General features: G+C 40.1%; 1 protein-coding gene across 3 annotated transcripts in view; it reads right to left on the bottom strand.

Moving 5' to 3' along the window:
- LOC135512476 (sorbin and SH3 domain-containing protein 1) overlaps positions 1-24,266 on the bottom strand; it is a 72,080-nt gene that overhangs the window by 35,715 nt on the left and 12,099 nt on the right. For 2 of the 3 annotated variants that reach the window (XM_064934544.1, XM_064934541.1), the window contains exons 2-13: positions 11,161-11,203; positions 9,920-10,015; positions 9,097-9,213; positions 7,929-8,038; positions 7,449-7,593; positions 6,446-6,600; positions 5,971-6,031; positions 5,739-5,816; positions 4,022-4,057; positions 3,719-3,815; positions 2,286-2,400; positions 622-705 (exon numbers count right to left, since the gene is read on the bottom strand). In XM_064934544.1, the coding sequence (XP_064790616.1) occupies positions 622-705; positions 2,286-2,400; positions 3,719-3,815; positions 4,022-4,057; positions 5,739-5,816; positions 5,971-6,031; positions 6,446-6,600; positions 7,449-7,593; positions 7,929-8,038; positions 9,097-9,213; positions 9,920-9,953 (1,032 nt within the window). In that variant the 5' untranslated portion in view covers positions 9,954-10,015; positions 11,161-11,203. Of the gene's footprint in view, positions 1-621; positions 706-2,285; positions 2,401-3,718; positions 3,816-4,021; positions 4,058-5,738; positions 5,817-5,970; positions 6,032-6,445; positions 6,601-7,448; positions 7,594-7,928; positions 8,039-9,096; positions 9,214-9,919; positions 10,016-11,160; positions 11,204-20,000; positions 20,174-24,266 lie in introns of those variants that run through there. The other variant, XM_064934542.1, reaches the window with a different exon arrangement.

Below are 24,266 nucleotides of genomic sequence, written 5' to 3'. Positions count from 1 at the left end.
ATGTTCAAAAATGTAAATCATCCAATGACCGGACAGGAGACACTTCTACTGTAGTTCGCCATACAATGCTCAGCTGCCAGCATAGTTGATATAGCTAAGTTACAATCCAAACACAGCAAGCCTCACAGATGAAGAGCAGTCACCAAGATACACAGCATGGAAGGGGATTTAAAAATATATATAAGACAGCACACTTCCAGGGGTTATTGAAGTGGAGAGATGGAGTTGGTATTCAATGAATAAAACATGCCAAATTAAAATAACTAGCAATGATAGCATAACAAAACAATTAACTGCATTTCCTTGCCACAGACCCACTCCCGAATGATAGTAGAAAGAAAAACATAACAATGGGTTGTATATAAAATGATAGAGCTATATCTAGAGTTGATTGACTACCTAGTGCTGGGAAAAGTGATAGCAGGCAATAACTCAAGGTAAGGCCCCATTACGCAAGTTTTAGGAGGGGATAACATTTTGGTTCATGTTGAGTCAAGGTTTGCAAAAGTTGTTGGAGTAGTCCTTACGGACAGACATAGTTTGTTTAGGCATTTAAACATGGATGTTATTACCACATGCATTGTTTAAATACACCGTCACTTTAAGACTGTGACCACTTACCGCTTCATCAAAATCCATCTCTGAAAAGAATCTATACCAAGGCTCATTCTCTAAATGTACATCTTCTGGACTTATGTCCTGAGTCTACAGGGCCATGGCAACAAGGAAAAGAGGAGAAAGACAAAGAGAAGACAGTTCAGACAGCACATCGTTTACAGACACAGGCATTGAGGCTATGACACATTCTTGAGGTGATCCAGACAACATTCCCGACATAATGAATTTCTAAACAAGTGTTCACAATCAGACATAATTCCTAAAGATTTGTCTTTATGTGCCCGGTGAATTATCCAAGGTGAAAAAAAGAAGGACATTTTGGAATTAGGATCATATACTTTAGGATCTTGTTCTCTCTAATTAGGATCTTGTTCTCGAATGTATAAAGACATAGAATGCACATCACATGTGACTTCAACAAATAATATGAAGCAGTCACCTGAATCGTACTCAACTGTAGTGTGCAGTGTGTGCATACGTGTAAGAGAAGATAAGCAGGTGTAATACTACATATTTTGATGGGTCCCATCTGCTTTTGTATTCTTATTTGTGAAATATTCTTATTTGACTTATTCTAAATGTCAATATAAATAGTCTACTAGCATGTCAATTTGATTTTGATTTGTTCACATCAATCATTGAACCACAATGGCAATGAGAAAGACAAGAATTGACAGAACTACAGCTACAGTATAATAGGCTAAAATGAAAGTAAGAGACCGTGTAGCCTGCCGCTAATACTGCCAGGAACCTGACACAGAACCACTGACCATGGTCTGTAATTACAGAGACTGTCACATCACATGCAGTGTCTGTCTGACCACGATGGACAGCATGAACAAGGCCCTGGTCCCTACTGTTCAGTATATGGTGCCACTGGGATTGGTCCAGAACCGCATCATAACCCTTAATAGCTTACCATAAAAGACAAAACAATGATTGCATTATGATATAATCAAATAACTAGTCTACTGTAGAGGAGATGCAACTCTATTCTATGCTGTATGAGCCACACAAAGAGGCTGCTAGCTAAACCAACTGTCAGCTTAAACATATATGCAGCATTTATTTAAAGGCCTACTCCTTAATGAATCTCACGACGCATTTCTAAGTGATACTCTTTAAGAATCGATGGTTGCATTATATTGAAAATGACTGTAAATATCACAGTGGGCCTTTAATTCCTCTTTGATGGAGTTGATTCTATAATTTCAATTGAAACCTGGTAGTGCACACTGTATTGGGACAATGATCTACCTACCGGTATTCATATTGTCAAATGTAATGAAAAAAGAGACCCCACAAGGACATTGCAAGATGTCACAATATCCATTGCATTATTTATTTTTACAGGCATTTGTCCGACTCCTTTCCCAACAAATTCAAGGCAATTCAAGCCGTTGGTTGAAACACTGCAAGACAATGGCCATGGCTTGAAAGTGATACCTCCACACCGCCAGATAGGTCATCTGTCATTGTAATAGGATCCCCCTCTAGGAATGTTGTACACATGGAAATTCAGTCTATACATACGTTGCCTACTAGAGCTGCCCTAGTTAGTGAAGCAGCCACCCTAAGCTCTTAGAGGGAAACAGCTTACACAACATGCGTAGTATAGAGACTGCAGAGGCAAACACAGAAACACACACGTGGCACGGCTGTCGTACCTTTCTCTCCAGTTTCAGCACCGATGATTTTCCCGGCTCGTACTCGAAGATGCTTTTGGGCTCGGCACGGTACTTCCTGGTGTCTACCTTTTTGTCAGGGGGCTCCCACTCGTTCCTGCAGGAGGGAGGGGAGAGCAAATCCCTATCAAGTCAAGCAGTCTCCATGGCAACCGGCTGGGGCTAGTTTTTTGGGTGACAGCTCTATTATCAACAGCGTTTTCCCATACAGTAAAGCTCATGCCCCTCCCACTCTCCATCTCTTTTTCCATGTCGTTCTCTCTCGTTCTCTCTCGTTCTTGCTCAGAGCTGTCTTATTATTTTTTATATAAATAATAAAATATACAGTCATGTCAAGGCATGAATCAAGTCATGCTAGCTAAGTAGACTGAACCAAAGACCCTAGTTGCATTTCCTGAGAGAATACACCACAAGGTGTGGTCATTTTGATCTGCTTCAGGATATAGAATTCCACAATGGTTCCTTTGGTTCCACCTTGGTTCCACTATGATTCCACTGGGAATAAGCAGACTAAAACAATTGGGCCTAGTGTTGCATTGAATATTTTTTATGTAAGTTTGAAACACATGCTTTCTATTACACCCGTTGGTTACGGATCAAACAGCCTATTGTAGTGGGAAAATCCAGGTATTTCATCAAAAGTTATACTTGTAAAAACAAGTATAAAGAGCAGAGAGTAATTACTCTCAAAGAGCAGAGAGTAATTCACAAGCGGTCAAAAAACTCAAATGCGGCCCTCAGAAGGTTCAGACGCTAGAGGTACAGTAACTAGAGGAAACATGTACACACCAAGGAAGGCGCTAGAGCCAACCACGCACGCCATCCTCAGCTTCCGTGCGCAACAGTTTATCCTCTATCACCTGTCTTCCTTCATTAATTAATCACTCGTTCCTCCACACGCCTAGGAGAGTGGATGTTCTTTGTCAGGGCTAACATTATGGGAAGAGGTGCGGAGGCTGTTTAGTCACACCTAGTATGACAACAAGCACCTGAGGTAGTAGAGGTCAGAGAGGACCTAACTGGAGGTTACCACGGTTACCGTGATTCAATGTCAGAGGTGAGGAACAGATGTACTGCTCTGTACTCGTCTACTATATAAACACAACATTTGAATTCTTGAATCTTTGACAAGCATGTGTTCAAAGTGTGTCGGTTACATGGTACGTGGTGTGTGTACACTGTACCTCATTAAATATTCACTCTCACACCAAACATGAATATAATCGTATACCTCTTACTGTATCTCATTACAGTCCCTCACGTAAAAGTGCTACCAAAAATGCATCCCCTTGTGAACTGCTCTGCAGAGGCAATGAATGTATTATGAAGAGTGAGTTCAATGGGTTAAAAGGTCTTCGCAGATACACTATACTACTATCCATGTTAAAGGGAAGCAGCAATAGAAAAGGACTTACCTTTTGGAAGGTTTGAGGGAAGAGGACCGGGTTGGCACAGGCATAGACAACCTATGGTCAACTTCAGCAGCACTTTTTGACCGTGGGACCCCTTTCACTGAAAATAAACACACAAGAACAACAGACACTGCTGTGAAAGCTTAAACTTAAATAAACTGAAATCTCTTGTCAGTGATGAAAGTGTCTACTGTACAATTTGATTGCACAGTAAATGTAAAAATCCAAAGATCATGTGATTGAGATCACAATATAGATATCTTATTAATTTCTCAATCTATGAGAATGACAATTGAAGAAACTCACCATCTTCCACAAAACCGTAAGGGGAGGGACCATCATCTGAAAGAGAGAGAAAAAAACATGATTATTTATTGACTATAAACATGTACTTATTAACATACACAAGGTCAATCCACTGGCAGTTCCACTTGTATAGGGTCTAAGCTATGCAATGTTAATCAAGGGTGACCCAATCTATTGTCTGTTAAATTAGCTTGTTATAGTGGTTCTACATGTGTAGACACTCAGTATAACCAGTAGAGGTCACTTTGGTAGCAGCCGTGCCACACTATAATAACTGCTTATTATAGGACCGAGATTGGGAAACCCTGCCCTTACGCACGTTCGAAGTTATATAGAACAGAAGTGTGATTAAGAATAAAAATAGTATAAAAAAACAACATTTTTTGGAGGGGGGGACCGAAAAGACCGAAAAGGCACGTTATAGCAATAACATGCATCCACAACAATAGCTTTCCTGGAGGGGCCATATTTTTTATTATAAACATCTAATCACGATTAAAATTTATTCTCAAATTCAAATACATTATGCTGATATATACAGTATGTATTTCAGCTGTAACCCAGGGTATAGCCAGAACCTTATATCACATTTAAGGCTATAAGACCCGGTACGGCTCTTCAAAGGGCACAGTAAGTATCTGTTCCTCTTCTGTAATTGCCCAGTACAGTGTGTCCTTCATTCCATTAGTTCAGACATTATATTTCTTCAAATACACTGTAAATAGAGTCCTTTTCATAGGTTGTGTCAGTCAAAACCCTTTGGAAGAAGCATTACTTCTCTAAAAATGGATCCAATCGATTAACATCCTTATGAATAAGTAATGCTCTTCTTGGAAATCTCAGAATAGTCCACACATTTCGTACAAACCTTCTTCGAACTGTTTGATTTATTGCTCAATTGATTGATCGATTCAGTGAATAACTAGACATATCAGCTTGCCTGGAAGCAGACATGAGCAGAAACAAAGGGAAAGGAAGTAGATCTATACACAGTACATACTGTACAAAACGGCATGCAAGGGCAGTTATGATTTAAAAACAACTGTCAACTGTTAGATAGATAGTACGAACAGACAGCTGTTAAATAGTACAAACAACTAAATAATTATTATTTCAGTGTGTCAATGCAGAATAACTGAATACACATACACACACAAATAGAGCGTTTTTACACCGACTAGACCGATTTAAACTAGTCTAGTGTAAAAAGGCTAACAATATACTGTAGATGGAACACAGGCCGGGTGGTCTACTACTGCCTGGACAGGACATACAAAGCCTCTCTGTCAAGCTTGTTTGTTGTAAATCCATGCACTTGAGCACCATCTAGTGGCTCAAAACTAGCTACAGTACTGCATCTTTTGTTTAGAAAGAACTTGGGACTTGCCAGGAAATGTCTGTACATAAATATATACATTTTAAAACATGAGCAGAGCGTCCAATCCATTGTGTATGGATTAGTTCATGCGAAATGTTATGTTTTGCATTCGTGCTAAATATCAAACAGTTAAAGTGAATTCGCAGTGTGGTTTTCTATTAGTCTCACTCGTAGTTTCGCTAAGCAATCAAGTGCTCAATTTACTGACCCACTTTCAATTCTATCAAGGCAACGGTAAGTAACAAAAGGAGAGTCAATGCAGTAATAAAGCCATTATAAAGAAGGAGTTATACATGATTAGTAAAGTCAGGAAGTGGAGCCATGATTGCAATTGGGTACCTGTGGTTTTCATCTGTCTAGGATCATAGAATTCAGGGAATATGTAGGTGGGGCGGTATGGGTTTTCCTCAACAGGTTCTGAGCGAGGCGACGGAGACACAAAACACACACAGCGTGACAGCAATGAACACACTCGCAGAACTCACAAAGACAACGGCTTGACAGAAACAACTGATATCAAGTCAAACACATACGGGAACAGTGAGTTTGATTTTCATGATGATCCCCTTACCTGGAATTCGGTGTATTTGTTTAAACATGTTCTTGTACCAGTCCTTGGACTTCTCTGTGTTCTGAAAATAAAATAGTCATGGTTTTTGCCATATCTCAAAAATAAACAGGGGTTATGACAAATATATGGGTAAGAGTGGATTGGCGAATGGCGGTCAGGCATATTGACTTTCAACACTGTACTCCAATAGCTGTAGGAAGTAGGGATGCTGATAAATCAGAATTTAAAAGAAATATAAAAAAATATCACAAAAGTACTATACTGGGCCTTTATTACTCCTGTATGAGCAGAGCAAAATAGCCATCAGCAGCACGGGTAGAACCCCCCCCCCCCCCCCCCCCCCAGCCCTAAACATCTTCCTGTGGCCATGTGTACTCCTCAGCATCAAATACAAAATGCCCTGTGAAGATTATTTTCAAAAGGCACAAAGTAGATTACAATGTTTTTGGGCCTGTACATAGGTTTCTGTTCTTACCCGTACTGGCAGGTTGGGCTGGTTCAGTGGGCCCAAGACAGGGGATTGTGAGAACCTCATCCTCTTGCCGTCCATATCTGGGTGTTGGCTCTGTTCTCTCTCTGCCCCAGCTACAGGTCCTGGATCAGACAATTTGTCCCTCTCTGGGGTGGGGTCTGAAAAAGCCAACATTGCTGTGTCAAAGGGAAGAGAAGCCCTACACTGGGTTCTACTAGTCAAAATGTGTTTCCCTTGATGAGTAGATGCACTGTATTATAGGTCTACATAAATAGTGGCCAACCAGTTTACCCCATATAATCCACAAGCATACTATGCAAATGATATACAGTCATTTCCATGGTGAAACATGATTATGAGCAGATTACCTACAAAAACCACGGCAGTGAAAATACTTAGTTTGAGATACCAAATTATATATAAAAGTAATTTATCAATAAGATATCATTGAGTACTCTCCATCCGTGAGGTTAAAAAAATCCAATATCTCAGAGCAGGGGCATGAAACGTTGGCGCATTGGGCCGACATGAGGCTGATGGCAAACAATATTCAGCATGCTGTGTCAATATTCAGCATGCTGTGTCAATATTCAGCATGCTGTGTCAATATTCAGCATGCTGTGTCAATATTCAGCATGCTGTGTCAATATTCAGCATGCTGTGTCAATATTCAGCATGCTGTGTCAATATTCAGCATGCTGTGTCGACTGCAAAAAGCATCCCAGACACATGAATGCACAAAAAAACAATGCAGCAATGTCTGACGACTAAACAGATATTGATAACAAAACTGCCATTGGCACACAAAGTGAAGGACACTGAAGCATTGTTGTACCTGATTGATCTGATGTTCCATACCTTTGAGTTATTTAAAAAAGCTTTCAGTGTCGGAACTTTCCATTTAAACAGATCAATGGAGTCCATACTTCACAGTGTGGTCAACTGTTGGCATGGCAATTTTACCCATAACCCACATACAGTACGACCCAGAATCAGAGGTGCTTACCTCTGTTGTGTTGTAGCAGAACTATGGTTGGGTTGACCGTTTTGGTGGTGGATGGGTAGGCAGAGGGAGCCTTTGTCGATGTAATATGGTTCTGAATGTCAAAGGCAAGAAACTGCCGTTCTTCTGTGCTCACAGGAGAACTTCCCTGGTAATAAGTGAATAAAACATGTAAGTGATGCTGTTCATCTTTATTAATGAAATTGTAAGTGATTCTGTTCCTCTCTTACAAAAGTTTTGAATAACAACAATAAACGAAGTAAACGGCCAAGAAATTGCATATTAATAAATTCTGGTTTTGCAAAGAAATAATAACTTCAATTGACCCGCAACAGCAAAAAATACACCAAATATAGCTATTTCTATCACAATTAAATCTGGTTTTAATCACATTAAACAAGCATAGCATTATCAAATTTACAGTATTATCCCATAAATAGGGGAAATTAACAAAAGCTTATTCACTGATTAGATAATACATACCTGGGGTTGAGTTCTGTTGACTGTAGGTAAATCAGCTGTGATGTCGTGGAAGCATCCCTCAGCCAATCCTGTTAGAGAGCTGTCACCATTGATCTGGCCGATCCAACTACCTGAAATTATCCCAAAACAATCTAATTTTGGCCAGCGAATAGCAGTGCAAGACGATCCTCTCAGAAACCTAACTATACTGAAAGATACACAAACTACTGTACTCTTGGCAATATTTGTCTTTTGGCGATGAACCTGTTTCAGAGATTAACACCAAACTACAAACAGGAAACAATTAATCCTCAATTAAATAAATCACTGGATAATCCTGCAGGGACAAAAAGCTTCCCATAGTGCTTTTCCCGTACATAGATGCTAATATCCCCATGGATAAATAAAATAATGATTCTCCCACAATCTGTGAACTTTGTTATCAGAACAAGGCGCCTATTCAGTGGTCTGTAAAGGCCGTTTGTTCCAATGGCCTTTATATTCAGGCTCGCAAATAAAGCATCTCCCCAAAAGCCTTGGCCAGTCTCCAGCCCAGTTCTAACATGCTGAACGCAACAAACAAGTCCACAGTCAAGGCCCTGGTTCCAAAGTGCAGTGTGGGTAGGTCCGAACAAAAGAGGTCTTTGACGAAACACATGGAAATATGAGCAATCGTGGTCAATGATTCTGTGTTGTGCTGGGCAACCAAATATAAATACACTAAAATGTGTCAAGTTCTCACTTTTAATATCAAAACATACTGAAATATGTGTATAAGTGAGCCCATTGGAACTTCATGAAGTATATAAAACATTTTAAGACTTCTATTAAGAGAAAAGCTTGTGAATACAGTGCATTCTTCTCCATATCCATCAAGATCACTATGGAAAACAAATGACTAAATAGTCATTAAAGTTAGTGATTCATACTATGACAATCAATATATTACAATATGCTATTTTGTTAACGGGAACATTTCCTTCCACTTTTAAATAGTTTGTCTCATCAGCTATTACTCCAGCTAGACATCAGCTCTCTAACCTGACCACTTTCACAGAGCGATGCTAGCGTATCACTCGACTCTGTATTAGAAATAAAACTCAACATAATAACAGAGATATTAGATATAATGCACATATGATGTAATATCTAAGACTTGAGAGCAGCTGTGGCATTCTGTTGGACTTACTTGGTGCTGTTTCGATGTTGGAATCTTTACTGACGCAGTCCTCGTCGTCTATGTGTACCAGAGTGGCCCTCAGAGTCACGACCCCCTTCCCTTTACACACCCTTGTAGGGTCCAGCTCTATAGACAGATAGACAGGTACGCGCAAGGATGTTACCACTAGACTGACTTACATTGGATGCCCATAGTCACACATTCTTCAATGCCAAAATGTGTGAGACAACCTCACAATTCTACAGTCTGTTTGAATCTATTCTCAGTAAGCTTCAAAACACACAGCCCTATTGCCTCAGGTCCTGAGGGAATCCATGTTACCTCAATCCCCAAATTATAAAAATAGAATGTAAATGTCAAATCCAGACCAACACTAATACTCCCCACATCCATATCATTAATTATATGCTAACACCATCAGTCCGTCATTATATCCAATTAGTACAACGATGACGCAGCGGTCTAAGGCACCAGGATGTCACTACAGACACCCTGGTTCGATTCCAGGCTGTATCACAACCGGCTGTGATTGGGAGTGCCATAGGGCGATGCACAATTGGCCCAGCGGCGTCCGGGTTTGGCCGGTGTAGGCCGTCATTGTAAATAAGAATTTGTTCTTAACTGACTTGCCTATTTCAATAAAAGTGAAAAAGAGACACTATATAGTAGCTTACAGTTGTTTAAAGTGAATGCACATCGTTAGCAAGAGATTATTGAAAGGATCCGCCTCAGCATATCCAGTGTGTTAGAGGTGTCCTAGAGTACAGTCTGATGAAAGATAAATGAGATGGAGGATTGGAGGGGTGGAGGAGGAGTTAATGAGTGTGTTCACCTGCAGCCGGAATTAGGTCAGGAGAGCCTTTCATGCTTGTCAGAGGGGTGATTCTGACTGCAGACAAACAGCGAGGACCTGAGGAGACCGGAGGAACTACCAAAACAACAGACAGGTGGGGACAAATTGTGAAAAGTGAACAAGGGGAATAGTATACAGTTGCATTGACATGGAGGGGTGTTAAGTGTATTAATTGTCAAAATCAGGGTAGCCCTTTCCTGCAGTCAATGACCATAAGTGGCCTCATGGGTGGAATGTTATTAATATTTTTCATAATTTCATCATTAAAAAATATTATTTAAAAAAACCTAATGAAAATCCGGTGTCTCTGTCTCAAACAGAGACAGAGATATCATGCCCTCTCACACCCCCTCCATTCAATCCCTGGGTGTAAACAAATGTATTTACCTGAACCTCACCAAGTATGGGGTAGCCAAATAGTAAACCCCTGTCTTTCTGTATTATACAACAGATTTGAGGGAATTTGGGGCCGATGAGCACTGCAATACTTAACATTGTAGACATTGTAGACAGTTATTACATACACATCATCCTCATGAAAGAAAAAACACCCATAATTTGAGACAAATAACATTGAGGTGAAGTGGAGCTGGAAGACAGATTGCAGAAAGGAGCTGATAGTGGCAGATCGCTGTAACAATGACCTTTGGAAAAATAAAGGACAGTGGACCACTGTACTTTTGACTACAGAGAACAGAGCTACAAGTGTACAGTAACAGATGTTACGGACAATTGTTGTTTAACTATTTAAAATGATGTGTAGGCTACATCACATACAGAATGGTGATGAAATCTTACATCTTACCATGTAACTTTCCCTCAGATGAGTAGACAGCATTTGTGTGCCCCCTTCCCCTAAACTGTCAATGCCATAAATGCATGCCATCTCTAACTCCGCCCACTCTGACATATGTATGTTAGCCCTCCCTCATAAAATAGCACTTTTGTTGTTGTTCGTTGCTTTTGTTTGTTTCTCAATGCTTAGTTGATTGACTAGGATGTATGGTTAGTGGTGTAACATACGATAGGCATATTTCTGGTGTGATTATGCTGCTTCAATTATCAAAATTAGCTTGATCATTACACTCAACCAAATGAACAGGCATTGTGACCTAAGGTAGGATTGAAGACACTAAACATCACTAAAGCCTTCTGGTACCACAGAACTGAGCTATGCAGTATAATGAGAGATATGAGAAAAATAAGGGGATGAAACTTACTGTAGGATTCTTCAAATCGCACACTGCCCTCTCCTGGTCAGCCCTGGAACAAAAGAAAGTCAGAGGGAGAGTTATTGTAGAGGAAAGCAGATTTGAGCAAAATACATTAATTTACAGCATAGTGGTCCGTTTTTCTATAGGCCATCATGGGAGACCAGGAAGTTTGAGCAGCAGTTTGTTTCTAGGCAGGAATAGTCTGGGATATAGTCGAAACTGACAGTATTCAGGGACGGTGGAAAATACTTGTTTTGACAGGGGATGTGGGACCTCTTATTTGCGCACGCACAATTTATTTATGAGCATAATAGTAAAGGCATGTCATTTAGCTGTAAATGTATTACCTTTAAATATGGTATGAACACAGCCAGGCATGATGTTTTCATCTGATTGTCAAATGAATCACTTAAAAAATAGGCTACCTGTGCACATTTGATCTACTCTATGGTCATGTTACCCTGCTCAGAAGTTGCATGCATCTGACAGATCGCTATAACATACTGTATGATGTGGTTAGCTGATACGTAAAAATACCTATCCAGGTGTTGTAAGTATCTTGGCATGCGTCAAAGGGCAGAGGAAAGCGCATTATAATTGACGTGTCCACTGATGTCCGCATGCGTCACGGTCCTGGCCAGTCATCTTTGCCTACTCAGGCTACTGTTACCTCTATTCCTGATATTTTTCTGCATATAATTTCCAACATTTGGTAGGCTATTTGTTAGTCAACTTCTCTATAATTAGATAGGCCTACATGCATCTTCTCTTCTGTCATTACCTGCAGACTTAGTAATTTGGAGGCCACAGGCAGAGGCCAGTCTTCAAAAAATAGGTTACCTTTGCACATTCATCCAAAACATTCCAGCATTCAAACAGTCCACTGTGCACCCGCCAACTTTCCTTCAATTCACAAGTGGCTGAAACTATCTCAACAGAGAAAGCATCCAAGCAGTGAAACAGCGCCCCTCTGTTTAACTAAATGTAGCCCATGTATCTGATGCTGTCTGGAAAAAAATAGTATGACATACCACTCTTTTTGGCCAGACAGCATTAGATACATGGGCTACACATACACCGCATTCGTAAAGTATTCATACCACTTCACTTTTTTCCACATTTTGTTACGTTATAGCCTCATTCTAAAATGTATTAAATCAAATGTTTTCCTCATCAATCTACACATAATACCCCATAATGACAAAGCAAAAACTGTTTTTTAGGAATGTGCAATATGTGCCATGTAAGAAAGCTAACATTTAAGTTCCTTGCTCAGAACTTAGGAACATATGAAAGCTGGTGGTTCCTTTTAACATGAGTCTTCAATATTCCCAGGTAAGAAGTTTTAGGTTGTAGTTATTATAGGAATTACAGGACTATTTCCCTCTATACCGTTTGTATTTCATTAACCTTTGACTATTGGATGTTCTTATAGGCACTTTAGTATTGCCAGTGTAACAGTATAGCTTCCGTCCCTCTCCTCGCTCCTACCTGGGCTCGAAACAGGAACACATCGACAACAGCCACCCCCGAAGCAGCGTTACCCATGCAGAGCAAGGGGAACAACCACTCCAAGTCTCAGAGCGAGTGACGTTTTAAACGCTATTAGCGAGCACCCCGCTAACTAGCTAGCAATTTCACATCGGTTACACGAGCCAAATCTCGGGAGTTGATAGGCTTGAAGTCATAAACAGCTGCTGGCAAAACGCACGAAAGTGCTGTTTGAATGAATGCTTACGAGCCTGCTGGTGCCTACCATCGCTCAGTCAGACTGCTCTATCAAATCATAGACTTTGTTATAACATAATAACACAGAGAAATACGAGCCTTAGGTCATTAATATAGCCGAATCCGGAAATTATCATCTCGAAAACAACTTTTATTCTTTTAGTGAAAGACGGAACCGTTCCATATTTTATCTAAGGGGTTGCATCCATAAGTCTAAATATTCCTGTTACATTCCACAACCTTCAATGTTATGTCATAATTACGTAAAATTCTGTGAAATTAGGCGGCCCAAACTGTTGCATATACACTGACTCTGCGTGCAATGAACGCAAGAGAAGTGACACAATTTCACCTGGCTAATATTGCCTGCTAACCTGGAATTATTTTAGCTAAATATGCAGGTTCAAAAATATATACTTCTGTGTATTGATTTTAAGAAAGGCATTGATGTTTATGGTTAGGTACACATTGGAGCAACGATACGCACCGCATCGATTATATGCAACGCAGGACACGCTAGATGAACTAGTAATATCATCAACCATGTGTAGTTAACTAGTGATTATGATTGATTGATTGTTTTTTATAAGATACGTTTAATGCTAGCTAGCAACTTACCTTGGATTACTGCATTTGCGTAAAAGGCAGTCTCCTCGTGGAGTGCAATATAATCAGGTGGTTAGAGCATTGGACTAGTTAACTGTTGGACTAGTTAACCTTGTCAGCTCCGGGATTCAATCTTGCAACCTTACAGTTAACTAGTCCAACACTCTAACCACCTGCCTCTCATTGCACTCCACGAGGAGCCTGCCTGTTACGCGAATACAGTAAGAAGGAACCACCAGCTTTCATATGTTCTCATGTTCTGAGCAAGGAACTTAAACGTTAGCTTTCTTACATGGCATATATTGCACTTTTACTTTCTTCTCCAACACTTTGTTTTTGCATTATTTAAACCAAATTGAACATGTTTCATTATTTATTTGAGGCTAAATTGATTTTTATTTATGTATTATATTAAGTTAAAATAAGTGTTCATTCAGTATTGTTGTAATTGTCATTATTACAAATACATATCGCCCGATTAATCGGTATCAGGTTTTTGGTCCTCCAATAATCGGTATCGGTATCGGCGTTGAAAAATCATAATTGGTCGACCTCTAACGCGAACCCACGCGCACTGTACACAAACACACACACACACACAGTTGGGGTTCGATGACATCCTCCTGAAATTAGCGTAAGTCTTTTAAAACACTGAATCATAAATCTCCCTTGCAGACAAAAGAGAAGACGTGAGAGCTAACAGTGTACACTACGCTAGGTAAACACATCAGTGCAGAGATCGTTTTAGTCCTTATTAGGAAGAGGGATGCCTCCGAACTGAGAACGTCAGTAGTCTGACCAGAGAGAGAGAGAGAGAGAGAGAGAGATTTGAGAGAGAGACAGCAAGAGAGAGAGAGAAAGATTTGAGAGAGAGACAGCAAGAGAGAGAGAGAGAAAGATTTCAGAGAGAGAGAGAGATAGAGTCACAGCAAGCGAGAGAGACAGCAAGAGAGAGAGAGATTTAAGAGAGAGACAGAGAGAGAGATAGAGAGAGAGTGAAAGATTTGAGAGAGACAGAGAGAGAGAGACACAGCAAGAGAGAGAGAGACAGAGAAAGATTTTAGAGAGAGACAGAGAGAGAGACACAGCAAGAGAGAGAAATTGAGAACGATTTGAGAGAGGCAGAGAGAGAGTGAGGGAGATAAATAAAGCCCCAATAAAGCCCCTTGAATTGAATTGAGAGAGAGAAATACAGAGACACGTCTAAGCACATCTGTGCAGGGACAGCAAGCAGTGCTCAGGCCAAGATCAACAGGAGCCTGCGATAAGCTATATTCAAGTAAACCTCCAGTACTGAGAATCTCTACCTAAATGCACATTCTCTAGATCTGGACAATTTGAAATGATTTTAGAGCCTATTTAACTTCAACAAATACAGGTCAATTTGCCTCAGTGACATGCACACTGAAGAACAAATAGATATTGTACTAAATTGAGAAATTCAAAACCCAATTTCCAATCAAATTAATTTTGGCAGTCTGTTTAGATGATAAATGATAAGTACTCTGCACTCAGATATCTAATGAGAAGTTTGATATAGGTCATTAACTTAAAGAGGCCATGAGGTGGCTTCCTCACAACTGTTTCCCGCCACACTGTGACATCCGTAAGACCTCTGGACATTGGTCATTCATTAGCTAAACAGGGGGAGGGGGTTGAGTTGGGAGAAAGAGGCTGAAACCTGACAACAGACGAATTGACAAGAATGAATGACAGTGACAGTGCATGGATATTTCTGCTGAAGATATGATGAATCCACTGCCATTCTATAATGAGGTAACTTTCATTGCGGTATGTAATTCCCTGCACCAAAGGGACTTCATTACCAATTACTAAAAATTTTTTTTTTTTTTTTATCCAACTCATACCGCCTCTTGCAGGTAGCCTAGCGGGTAGGTGCGTTGGGCCAATAACTGAAAAGTAGCGAGATCGAATTCCCAAGCTGACAAGGTTAAAAGATATTGTTCTGCCCCCGAGCAAGGCAGTTAACCCACTGTTCCCCAGACTAGATATCCCTCTTTCCCTTTCCTCTTGAGAGAGAATGAACATAGAGCTCTGTTTATTAAAAAAAACAATTTAGTAAGTCACTAAATATGGGCAGATTTTTTTGAAATACAGTACCAGTCAAAAGTTTGGACATACCTACCCATTCAAGGGTTTTTCTTAATTTTTAATAGTGAAGTCATTACAATTATGAAATAGCACATAATGGAATCATGTAGTAACCAAAAAAAGTGTTCCATTTGAGATTCTTCAAAGTTGCCACCCTTTGCTTTGATGACAGCTTTCCACACTCTTGGCATTCTCTCAACCAGCTTCACCTGGAATGCTTTTTCAACAGCCTTGAAGGGGTTCCCACATATGTTGAGCACTTGTTGGCTGCTTTTCCTTCACTCTGCAGTCCAACTCGTCCCAAACAGTTTCAATTGGGTTGAGGTCGGGTGATTGTGCAGGCCAGATCATCTGATGCAACACAAACATCTGGGGCTGTATTCACAGACTCTCAATGGCAGTGCAGTCCATAGAATCTTAGTCATTACTATTATTATTATTCATTATGCACTCCTTCTCTGAAACGCTTTGCTTTATAACATGCATTATGACATCACATAATTCCATGGCAGCAGATTGAATGATTGGGTATGGGTAATGTAGTCATTATACTGTTTCCAAATTGGCCCACAAGTGCATACATCATATGCATTGTGACAGCACTGTTAACTGTAGCAACAGGCATTCTACGGTATTTTTGCCTAAAAGGAAGGAAATCAAAATAAAATTGCAGGAGCAGACCCCGTCACAAGGTTGTGGCTTATTATAATTTAGCAGTGCTGTTAAGTACTATAAAGTAGTTTTTGGGGTATCTGTACTTTACTTTACTATTTATATTTTGGACAACTTTTACTTTTACTCCATTACATTCCTGAAGAAAATAATGTACTTTTTACTCTATACATTTTCCCTGACACCCAAAATTACTCGTTACATATTGAATGCTTAGCAGGACAGGAAAATGTTCCAATTCACGCAATAAACAAGAGAACATCCCTGGTCATCCCTACTGCCTCTAATCTGGCGGACTCACTAAAATGCTTTGTTTGTAAATTATGTCTGAGTGTTTGAGTGTGCCCCTGGCTATCCGTAACTTTAAAAAACAAGAACAATGTGTTGTTTGGTTTGCTTAATATAAGGAATTTGAAATCACTTATACTTTTGATATAAAATATATTAAAGTATATTTTTGCAATTACATTTACTTTTGATATTTAAAGTGGAATTGACAACATTTGATCTACTTTGCAAATATGAAACAGACAATCATAATATCAGTAAAAAAAATGTCAAATTCCCAGTTTATGCTACAAAACCAAAAAATAGGCTATATTTAAAATAGGCTATATTTGACTTAAAATTCCATGATGTACAGTAAGGCATTGTTGGCAGAAGAGATGGATCCAGTTCAATGCATGATTAATATTAATTCACAAATAGATTTCTTGGTAGTCCAAAAAATATTGCTACCAGGTTGTAAATCATAGCTGGCCTGGTACATTGTTTGCTGCCTTCACCCATTCGGGATGCACTATTTCAGTTTCAATGACTCAATATTTTGGACAGATGAATGTAACTAAGACTGGGAATGTCAATACAATCAATCTAGCAAGGACAATGATCACAAGTCAGTCATAACGTGGCTAATAGGCTAGCATGTCTATTTCTGTAGCTCTTATTTAGAAAGCTAAACACAGAGCCTACCATTAGCTAGCTAGCTGCTGGGAGGATGTTATGTCATTAGAGGAGTGGGTGAGTGACCGACTTTTTCCCATCATATCGTTTTTTTTGTATGGCTACAGCTAGATGCAGGTGTCATTTGGTTAAAAAGCAAAAAAAATGGAATCGGTTTGCAAGCGAGCTGAACGACTATTATCCAATTAGCATATCTCTTGCGTTTGTAAATTGACTCTGGCTATCTACTCTGATTTCAGAGCACTCTCATCTGAGTGTGCCAGAGCGCAGAATAACTGATGAATTTACTAACGTCTACAACACCCACTGAATATGACCGGTGTCAAAGAAAGAAAAAAGTAACAGTTAGTCACGAAAGAGAACATGTAAACAGTTGCTACTGCCTGTAAACACACATTTTAGTTCAACGTGAATGATGGCAGGCCCATGTGGCAAATGGCTTATTTGCATGAAGGCCTACAGTAGCTCTGATTGGCTATGGCGCACCGGTCTGTCTGGACTCCGGTCCTGGACGAGAAAGAAGTTCTTATTAGGTTTTATTTGCTGCAGTGTCTATTAATTGTCTATACGCACGGCCGCGTTCCCACTCTATAGTGCTATAAAATGTTCACAAATGCCTTACGATACGTCATTGACAAACATCCTAAGAATTTATGAAAACGTGAAAATTACCATACATAAGTGCTCGCATGTCAGAAAATGCACAAAAAAAGTGTCATGTTCTTCCTCAAGTAGTATTTTACTGGGTGACTTTCACTTTTACTTGAGAATTTTCTGTTAAGGTATCTTTACTTTGACTCAAGTAAGACATTTGGGTACTTTTTCCACCACAATCATTTAGATTACATATTTACATTACATTACTTGTGTTAAACAATTTCAGTCCCTACAGGATTTTGCTGAAATTTGTTGTTGATATTTGCGGCAATTCTGTCATTTTGCATGGCAATATGCAGATGATTTTGTCAAATTTGTCCCGAAAATGTGCTGATGAGGGAAAAGGTTTGTTAAAGTATGTCTTGATTGTGTCATGCCCTGATCTGTTTCACCTGTCCTTGTGCTTGTCTCCATCCCCTCCAGATGCCGCTCATCATCCCTGGTGTATTTATCCCTGTGTTTTCTGTCTCTCTGTGCCAGTTCATCTTGTTTGCCAAGTCAACCAGCGTTTATCTCCTAGCTTCTATTTTCCCCAATCTCTGTCTTTCCTAGTCCTCCTGGTTTTGACCCTTGCCTGTCCTGACACCGAACCCACCTGCCTGACCATTCTTCCTGCCCTGACCTCGAGCCTGCCTAACGCCTTGTAGTGTTTGGACTCGGACCTTGTTACTGAACCCCTGCCTGTCCTGACCTCGAGACTGTCTAATGCCATGTACTGTTTGGACTCTGACCTGGTTTATGAACTCTCGCCTGTACCCGACCTGCCTTTTGCCTACACCTTGTGTTATAATAAATATCGGCGCTCAACCATCTGCCTCTTGTGTCTGCATATGGGTCTCGTCTTGTGCCCTTATAGATTGAACCATATTATGCAGTAAATGTGTCGTGAAATTGTGAGCCCTCTTTCTGTACGGCGGTGATGGATCAGTTTTGTGCGATAATACCGCAATGAGTTGACTGTTTTATGAGGAAAGAGTGGGTTGATTGGTCAAATTTGAAAGCTCTCACATAATATGTGGGAGATTGTTGATTTTGCAAAAAATAATTGCAATCGCAGGATGCTGGAGGGACTGCAAATTGACATTTACATTCCATCTGTTTATACAGTGAGGTCTAAAGTTATTTACACCCTTGATAAATATGTGAAAAAATGACTGTATAGAAAAAATAATTTAAAAGCATGTGGACACCCCTTCATATTAGTGGATCGAGCACACAGCCATGCAATCTCCATAGACAAACATTGCCTGTAGAATGACCCGTACTGAAGAGCTCGGTGACTTTCAACGTGGCACAGTCATAGGATGCCACCTTTCCAACAAGTCAGTTTGTCAAATTTCTGCCCTGCTAGAGCTGCCCCGGGCAACTATAAGTGCTGTTATTGTGAAGTGGAAACATCTAGAAGCAACAACGGCTCAGCCGTGAAGTGGAAGGCCACACAAGCTGGCATGTCAGCAACAAATGCTGACAGTACACATTCAAGTATAGTAAAAGGGGCACAAGAAATAAGAAAACCCATCAAAACAAAGGAGAAAACAACATTGCTTTTTGAAAAGATTTTTAAAGATTTTTTTAAAGTTAACAGCATTGAGTTTTTTATAAGATAGATTACTCTCCATAAGGTGTGATTCAGGACAAACAGAGAAAGTCTTATTCATTATACAGTAAATATTATCAGCAGAGGTTCCACAGCACAGAGAGCTACCCTTCAGCAGAACCTTTTTCAAAACCAAGAATCATCTCAAAGCCGGAGCAAGTTGTGTAGATAGATAAGATGCTTGGAAGATGTCATGTGACAAACTCATCCCTATTATAATATTTAAGGAGCCTAACACAACTGCTTGTGGTAAATTTCCCATTTAAGAAGAGAACATTGTTTGCCAAAGGAGTACATGCCACTGTGTATATATACTTATGGTTATAGAAAAGACATACAGGAAAAACACATCTTCTGCATCACTTCAATTTTTCCATCACTAGATATGTTCTAGGGTGTTTTCGACACTCACTTTAAGTACACACACTTCCCTTAAAACCCTCTCCTAAAAATAGGCATTTCCAAACGACACAAAACTCTGCAAATACATCACATTAAGATCACAGCTTACCAACAATATTCTTTGCAAACCAGATCAACCAGCCTTGAGTAGGTAGCTCTCTCAGCCAGTCACAACAGCCTTCAAGACTCCAGACAGTCCCTCTTTAAGATCTCTCTCTCTTCTCAGTCTTCTGAGTAACTGGGTGAGGTGATACGGACTGGCCGCTGCACCCTCTGCTTTAGGTGCCCAGTTCTGACCTTGAACCAGACCAACAAGGGGGTCTGGTTGCTTTCAGCACAAGGCGTATCCAGATGGACCCGTCATCGCATGCCACCTGGGAATGTGGCACCCACTCAACAGCTGCAACAGATCATTTCAAAACATTTGGCTCCACATCCAAATCCAGTCCATGCAACATAGACTGGACATTACAAGATGTTTGGAATTAGATACTGGACAACCCTTGGGCTTGACTCACAAGCTCCCTTACTGATACACTGGTCAGTCATACTGTGTCATTTCACTAAGTTCATTATCAACAACTATGGTCTCATTAAACTGTAAAACTGTATGGTGATTAATAGTCGAGAGGAATGTGATACTAGTACAGTATGTACTGTGGCAAGAAGAAGTATATGAACCCTTTGGAATTAGCTGGGTTTCTGCATAAATTGGTCATACAATTTGATCTGATCTTCATCTAAGTCACAACAATAGACAAACACAGTCTGTTTAAACTAATAACACACAAACAATTATACGTTTTAATGTCTTTATTGAACACACCGTGTAAACATTCACAGTGCAGTGTGAAAAGTATGTGAACCCTTGTATTTAATAACTGGTTGACCCTCCCTTGGAAGCAATAACCTCAACCAAACATTTTCTGTAGTTGCACAACGGTCAGGAAGAATTTTGGACCATTCCTCTTTACAAAACTGTTTCAGTTCAGCAATATTCTTGGGATGTGAACCGCTCTCTTGAGGTCATGCCACAGCATGTCAATTGGGTTGAGGTCAGGACTCTGAATGGGCCACTCCAGAAGGCGTATTTTCTTCTGTTGAATCCATTCTGTTGTTGATTTACTTCTGTGTTTTGGCTCATTGTCCTGTTGCATCACCCAACTTCTGTTAAGCTTCAATTGGCAGACAGCCTTACATTCTCCTGCAAAATGTCTTGATAAACTTGGCAATTCATTTTTCCGTCAATGATAGATAGCTGTCTAGGTCCTGAGGCAGCAAAGCAGCCCCAAACCATGATGCTCCCTCCACCATACTTTACAGTTTGGATAGGTTTTTCATGTTGGTCTGCTGTGCCCTTTTTTCTCCACACATAGTGTTGTGTGTTCCTTGCAAACAACTCAACTGTAGTTTCATCTGTCCACAGAATATTTTGCTAGTAGCACTGTGGAAAATCCAGGTGCACTTTTGCAAAAATGTTGTTGTTTTTTTGGACAGCAGTGGCTTCATCCGTGGAGCCCTCCCATGAACACCATTCTTGTTTAGTGTTTTACGTATAGTAGACTCGTCAACAGAAACTTAACATGTTCCAGAAATTTCTGTAAGTCTTTAGCTGACACTCTAGGATTCTTCTTAACCTCATTGAGCATTCTGCGCTGTGCTCTTGCAGTCATCGTTTCCTTACGGCCACTCCTAGGGAGAGTAGCTACAGTGCTGAACTTTCCCCATTCACCTTCCCCACTTTCCCCCATTTGTCTGACCGTGGACTGACGAACATCAAGGCCTTTAGAGATATTTTAGTACCCCTTTCCAACTTTATTCAAGTCAACCATTCTTAATCTGAGGTCTTCTGAGATCTCTTTTGTTTGAGTCATGGTTTACATCAGGCAATGCTTCTTGTGAACAGCAAACTCAAATTTTGTGAGTGTTTTTTATAGGGCTATGGCAGCTCTAACCAACATCTCCAATCTCGTCTCATTGATTGGGCTGACTCATTGATAGCTGACTCCTGACTGCAATTAGCTTTTGGAGAAGCCATTAGCCTAGGGGTTCACATACTTTTTCCAAACTGCACTTTGAATGTTTAAATTATCTATTCAATATAGACAAGAAACATTTAATAATTTGTGTGTTATTACTTTAAGCACACTGTGTTTGTCTGTTGTTGTGACTTAGATGAAGATCAGATCAATTTATGCAATTTATGCAGAAATTCAGGTCATTCCAAAAGGGTTCACATACTTTTTCTTGACACTATATATTTTTGCAGTAAAATTATGTAATGAAATAACTCCTGTAAACTCAATGTCACTGCCAGTGACTGAGAACAGCTGTTGTGTGCTGTAGCAATCTTTTAGTCTCCACATGTTTGAGAACTGCTCTCTGTTTGCTTTTTTTAAAAATAAACAAAAGGTCAACGCTACCAAGTTGAACTATGATACACCTCACACAGCCCTGGATCCCTACTATAATTCTGAGTTTTCCTTAAATGTGATTAGTGTTCATTTCCAAAAGCTCTCACCAAGAGATCTGGTGTACTACACAGAGAAAGACAGAGAGCTGTTACATAATATAGTTGACTTTTGCTTTGTCAACAAACGGCAGAGAGGAGAGAAGCTGTCCAGCGCTCAGTGTGGATCTCACCAAACAGCTCCAAACATGGATAGAAAGGCCCGCTCCAGAGCAGCTGCTTAGCCCTCTAATTGAGAGGTCCCCCTCTCTTCCATAAACAGCATCCACACAGGCGGTGAGCCGAGGCTTCTACACATTCCACACCACAGCCATTGGATGTTCAAGGGCTAGTTTTAAACAACTGCAACCTAAAAGGAAATGTATGCAACTTGTACATATTCTAGTGTTTCTGGGTTTCTAGTCTTTCAGGAAAGACACAGAGTAATTGCCGAGAGGGAAAATATGTCCAATACATACCTACTGGACTGGAGTAGTCTTTTAATCCTACATAATATATTACATGAGAAAATATGGATAAAGTTAAACACAATAGCAATGAAAATAACTGAAATCCACGTAAGCACTGAAGGAGAGTAAATCTCTATTTGAAAATAATAAGCACCCACTAAAATGTGTGTGATGAATAGGGAAAAATAGGGCAGCTTTACAGTATGTTTGAGCGGTGGGGCTCGGTGTCATGCTTTTCGGAGAGTATAAACACCCACCCAGTGAGTTGGTCTGGCCAGTGAAAGGTTATGGCTTCTGAGGTAGGAGGGTAGTTGTTGCTGGTGTTACGGCAAGCTAGCATGGCCGTGAAAAGGACTGACAGGGAAGGCACTGGCATACCACATGGACACAACGTCTCACATGGACATTTTTAGAGAGGTGACAACCTGACAGCTCCGTTTTTAGAGCCAGTGTAATAAGAATGTCACTAAACTGACAGTTTACCAAGGACGATACGGTTGTTTCACAAGGACTCTAGAATTTCCTCCAAGATCACTTGGTAGAGAGTACACAGAGAAGCACAGAGAGAGAGAGGATAAACAATGAGACAATGTGAGGCACCTGGCAAAAAGTAGAAAATAATACAAATATGAAAGTGGGATTTTTTTATCTTCCAAAAATGCATTATCAATCTTAAACATAGAAAACACTACAATGGACTACATGATAATACAGATTAGATACCATTTGACTGACACATAGAGTATTTCATTTGGTAATTCTGTAACTGGAAGACCTCATCTACACTATCACTGCCAGAGGACAAGACTCACCTTCAGTGTAGGAGGTGGGTTCCTATTGGCTTAAACATTGGAGAACCTTAACATGTTTGTGGGACTGTTGATGACTGTTCAGGTTATTTCTTGAGAGAGTGTTGAAAATGTCACCTTATTTCAGGGGGATGTTTTGACTTGGACATGGAATACAAGCTTACTCTTCAGTGTGTTGCATATTAACTCCCTGAGTGGCTGTGTGACCAGACTACTTGATAATTTTGTCATAGGATACAGTAGCTACACATGCCTAAAAACAGCAATGTCATAATCCAGTAATTTCAAGTGCTTTGACAAGGTAGGCCCATATGAAAACAACATCTCTAAAAATGTATCAATATCTGCCTATTTTAAGGGTGCCACCCCTATGTCTGTCTATCCCTTTACCCTGGCACAAGCACTAAAGGGCACTAATAGCCTATTAACTGGCAGCTCCAAGAATGATAACTTTATATATTTGGATAAGCAGGCACTCAGCTTTATCACTACAGCACACTACACATGCTTGCCATTTTTGTTGGGTATTCTATCATGCCTGGATGATGCTGAGTGGGGCACATAGCAAAACTGGATGTTTTTGTCAAAATGATAACCAACAATGCAAGTAGCCTAGCGGATAGAGCGTTGGGCCAGTAATTGAAAAG

Source organism: Oncorhynchus masou, chromosome 24, assembly GCF_036934945.1.
Source record: "Oncorhynchus masou masou isolate Uvic2021 chromosome 24, UVic_Omas_1.1, whole genome shotgun sequence".
NCBI lineage: Eukaryota > Metazoa > Chordata > Actinopteri > Salmoniformes > Salmonidae > Oncorhynchus > Oncorhynchus masou.
This window is presented reverse-complemented; position numbering and strand designations above follow the sequence as displayed.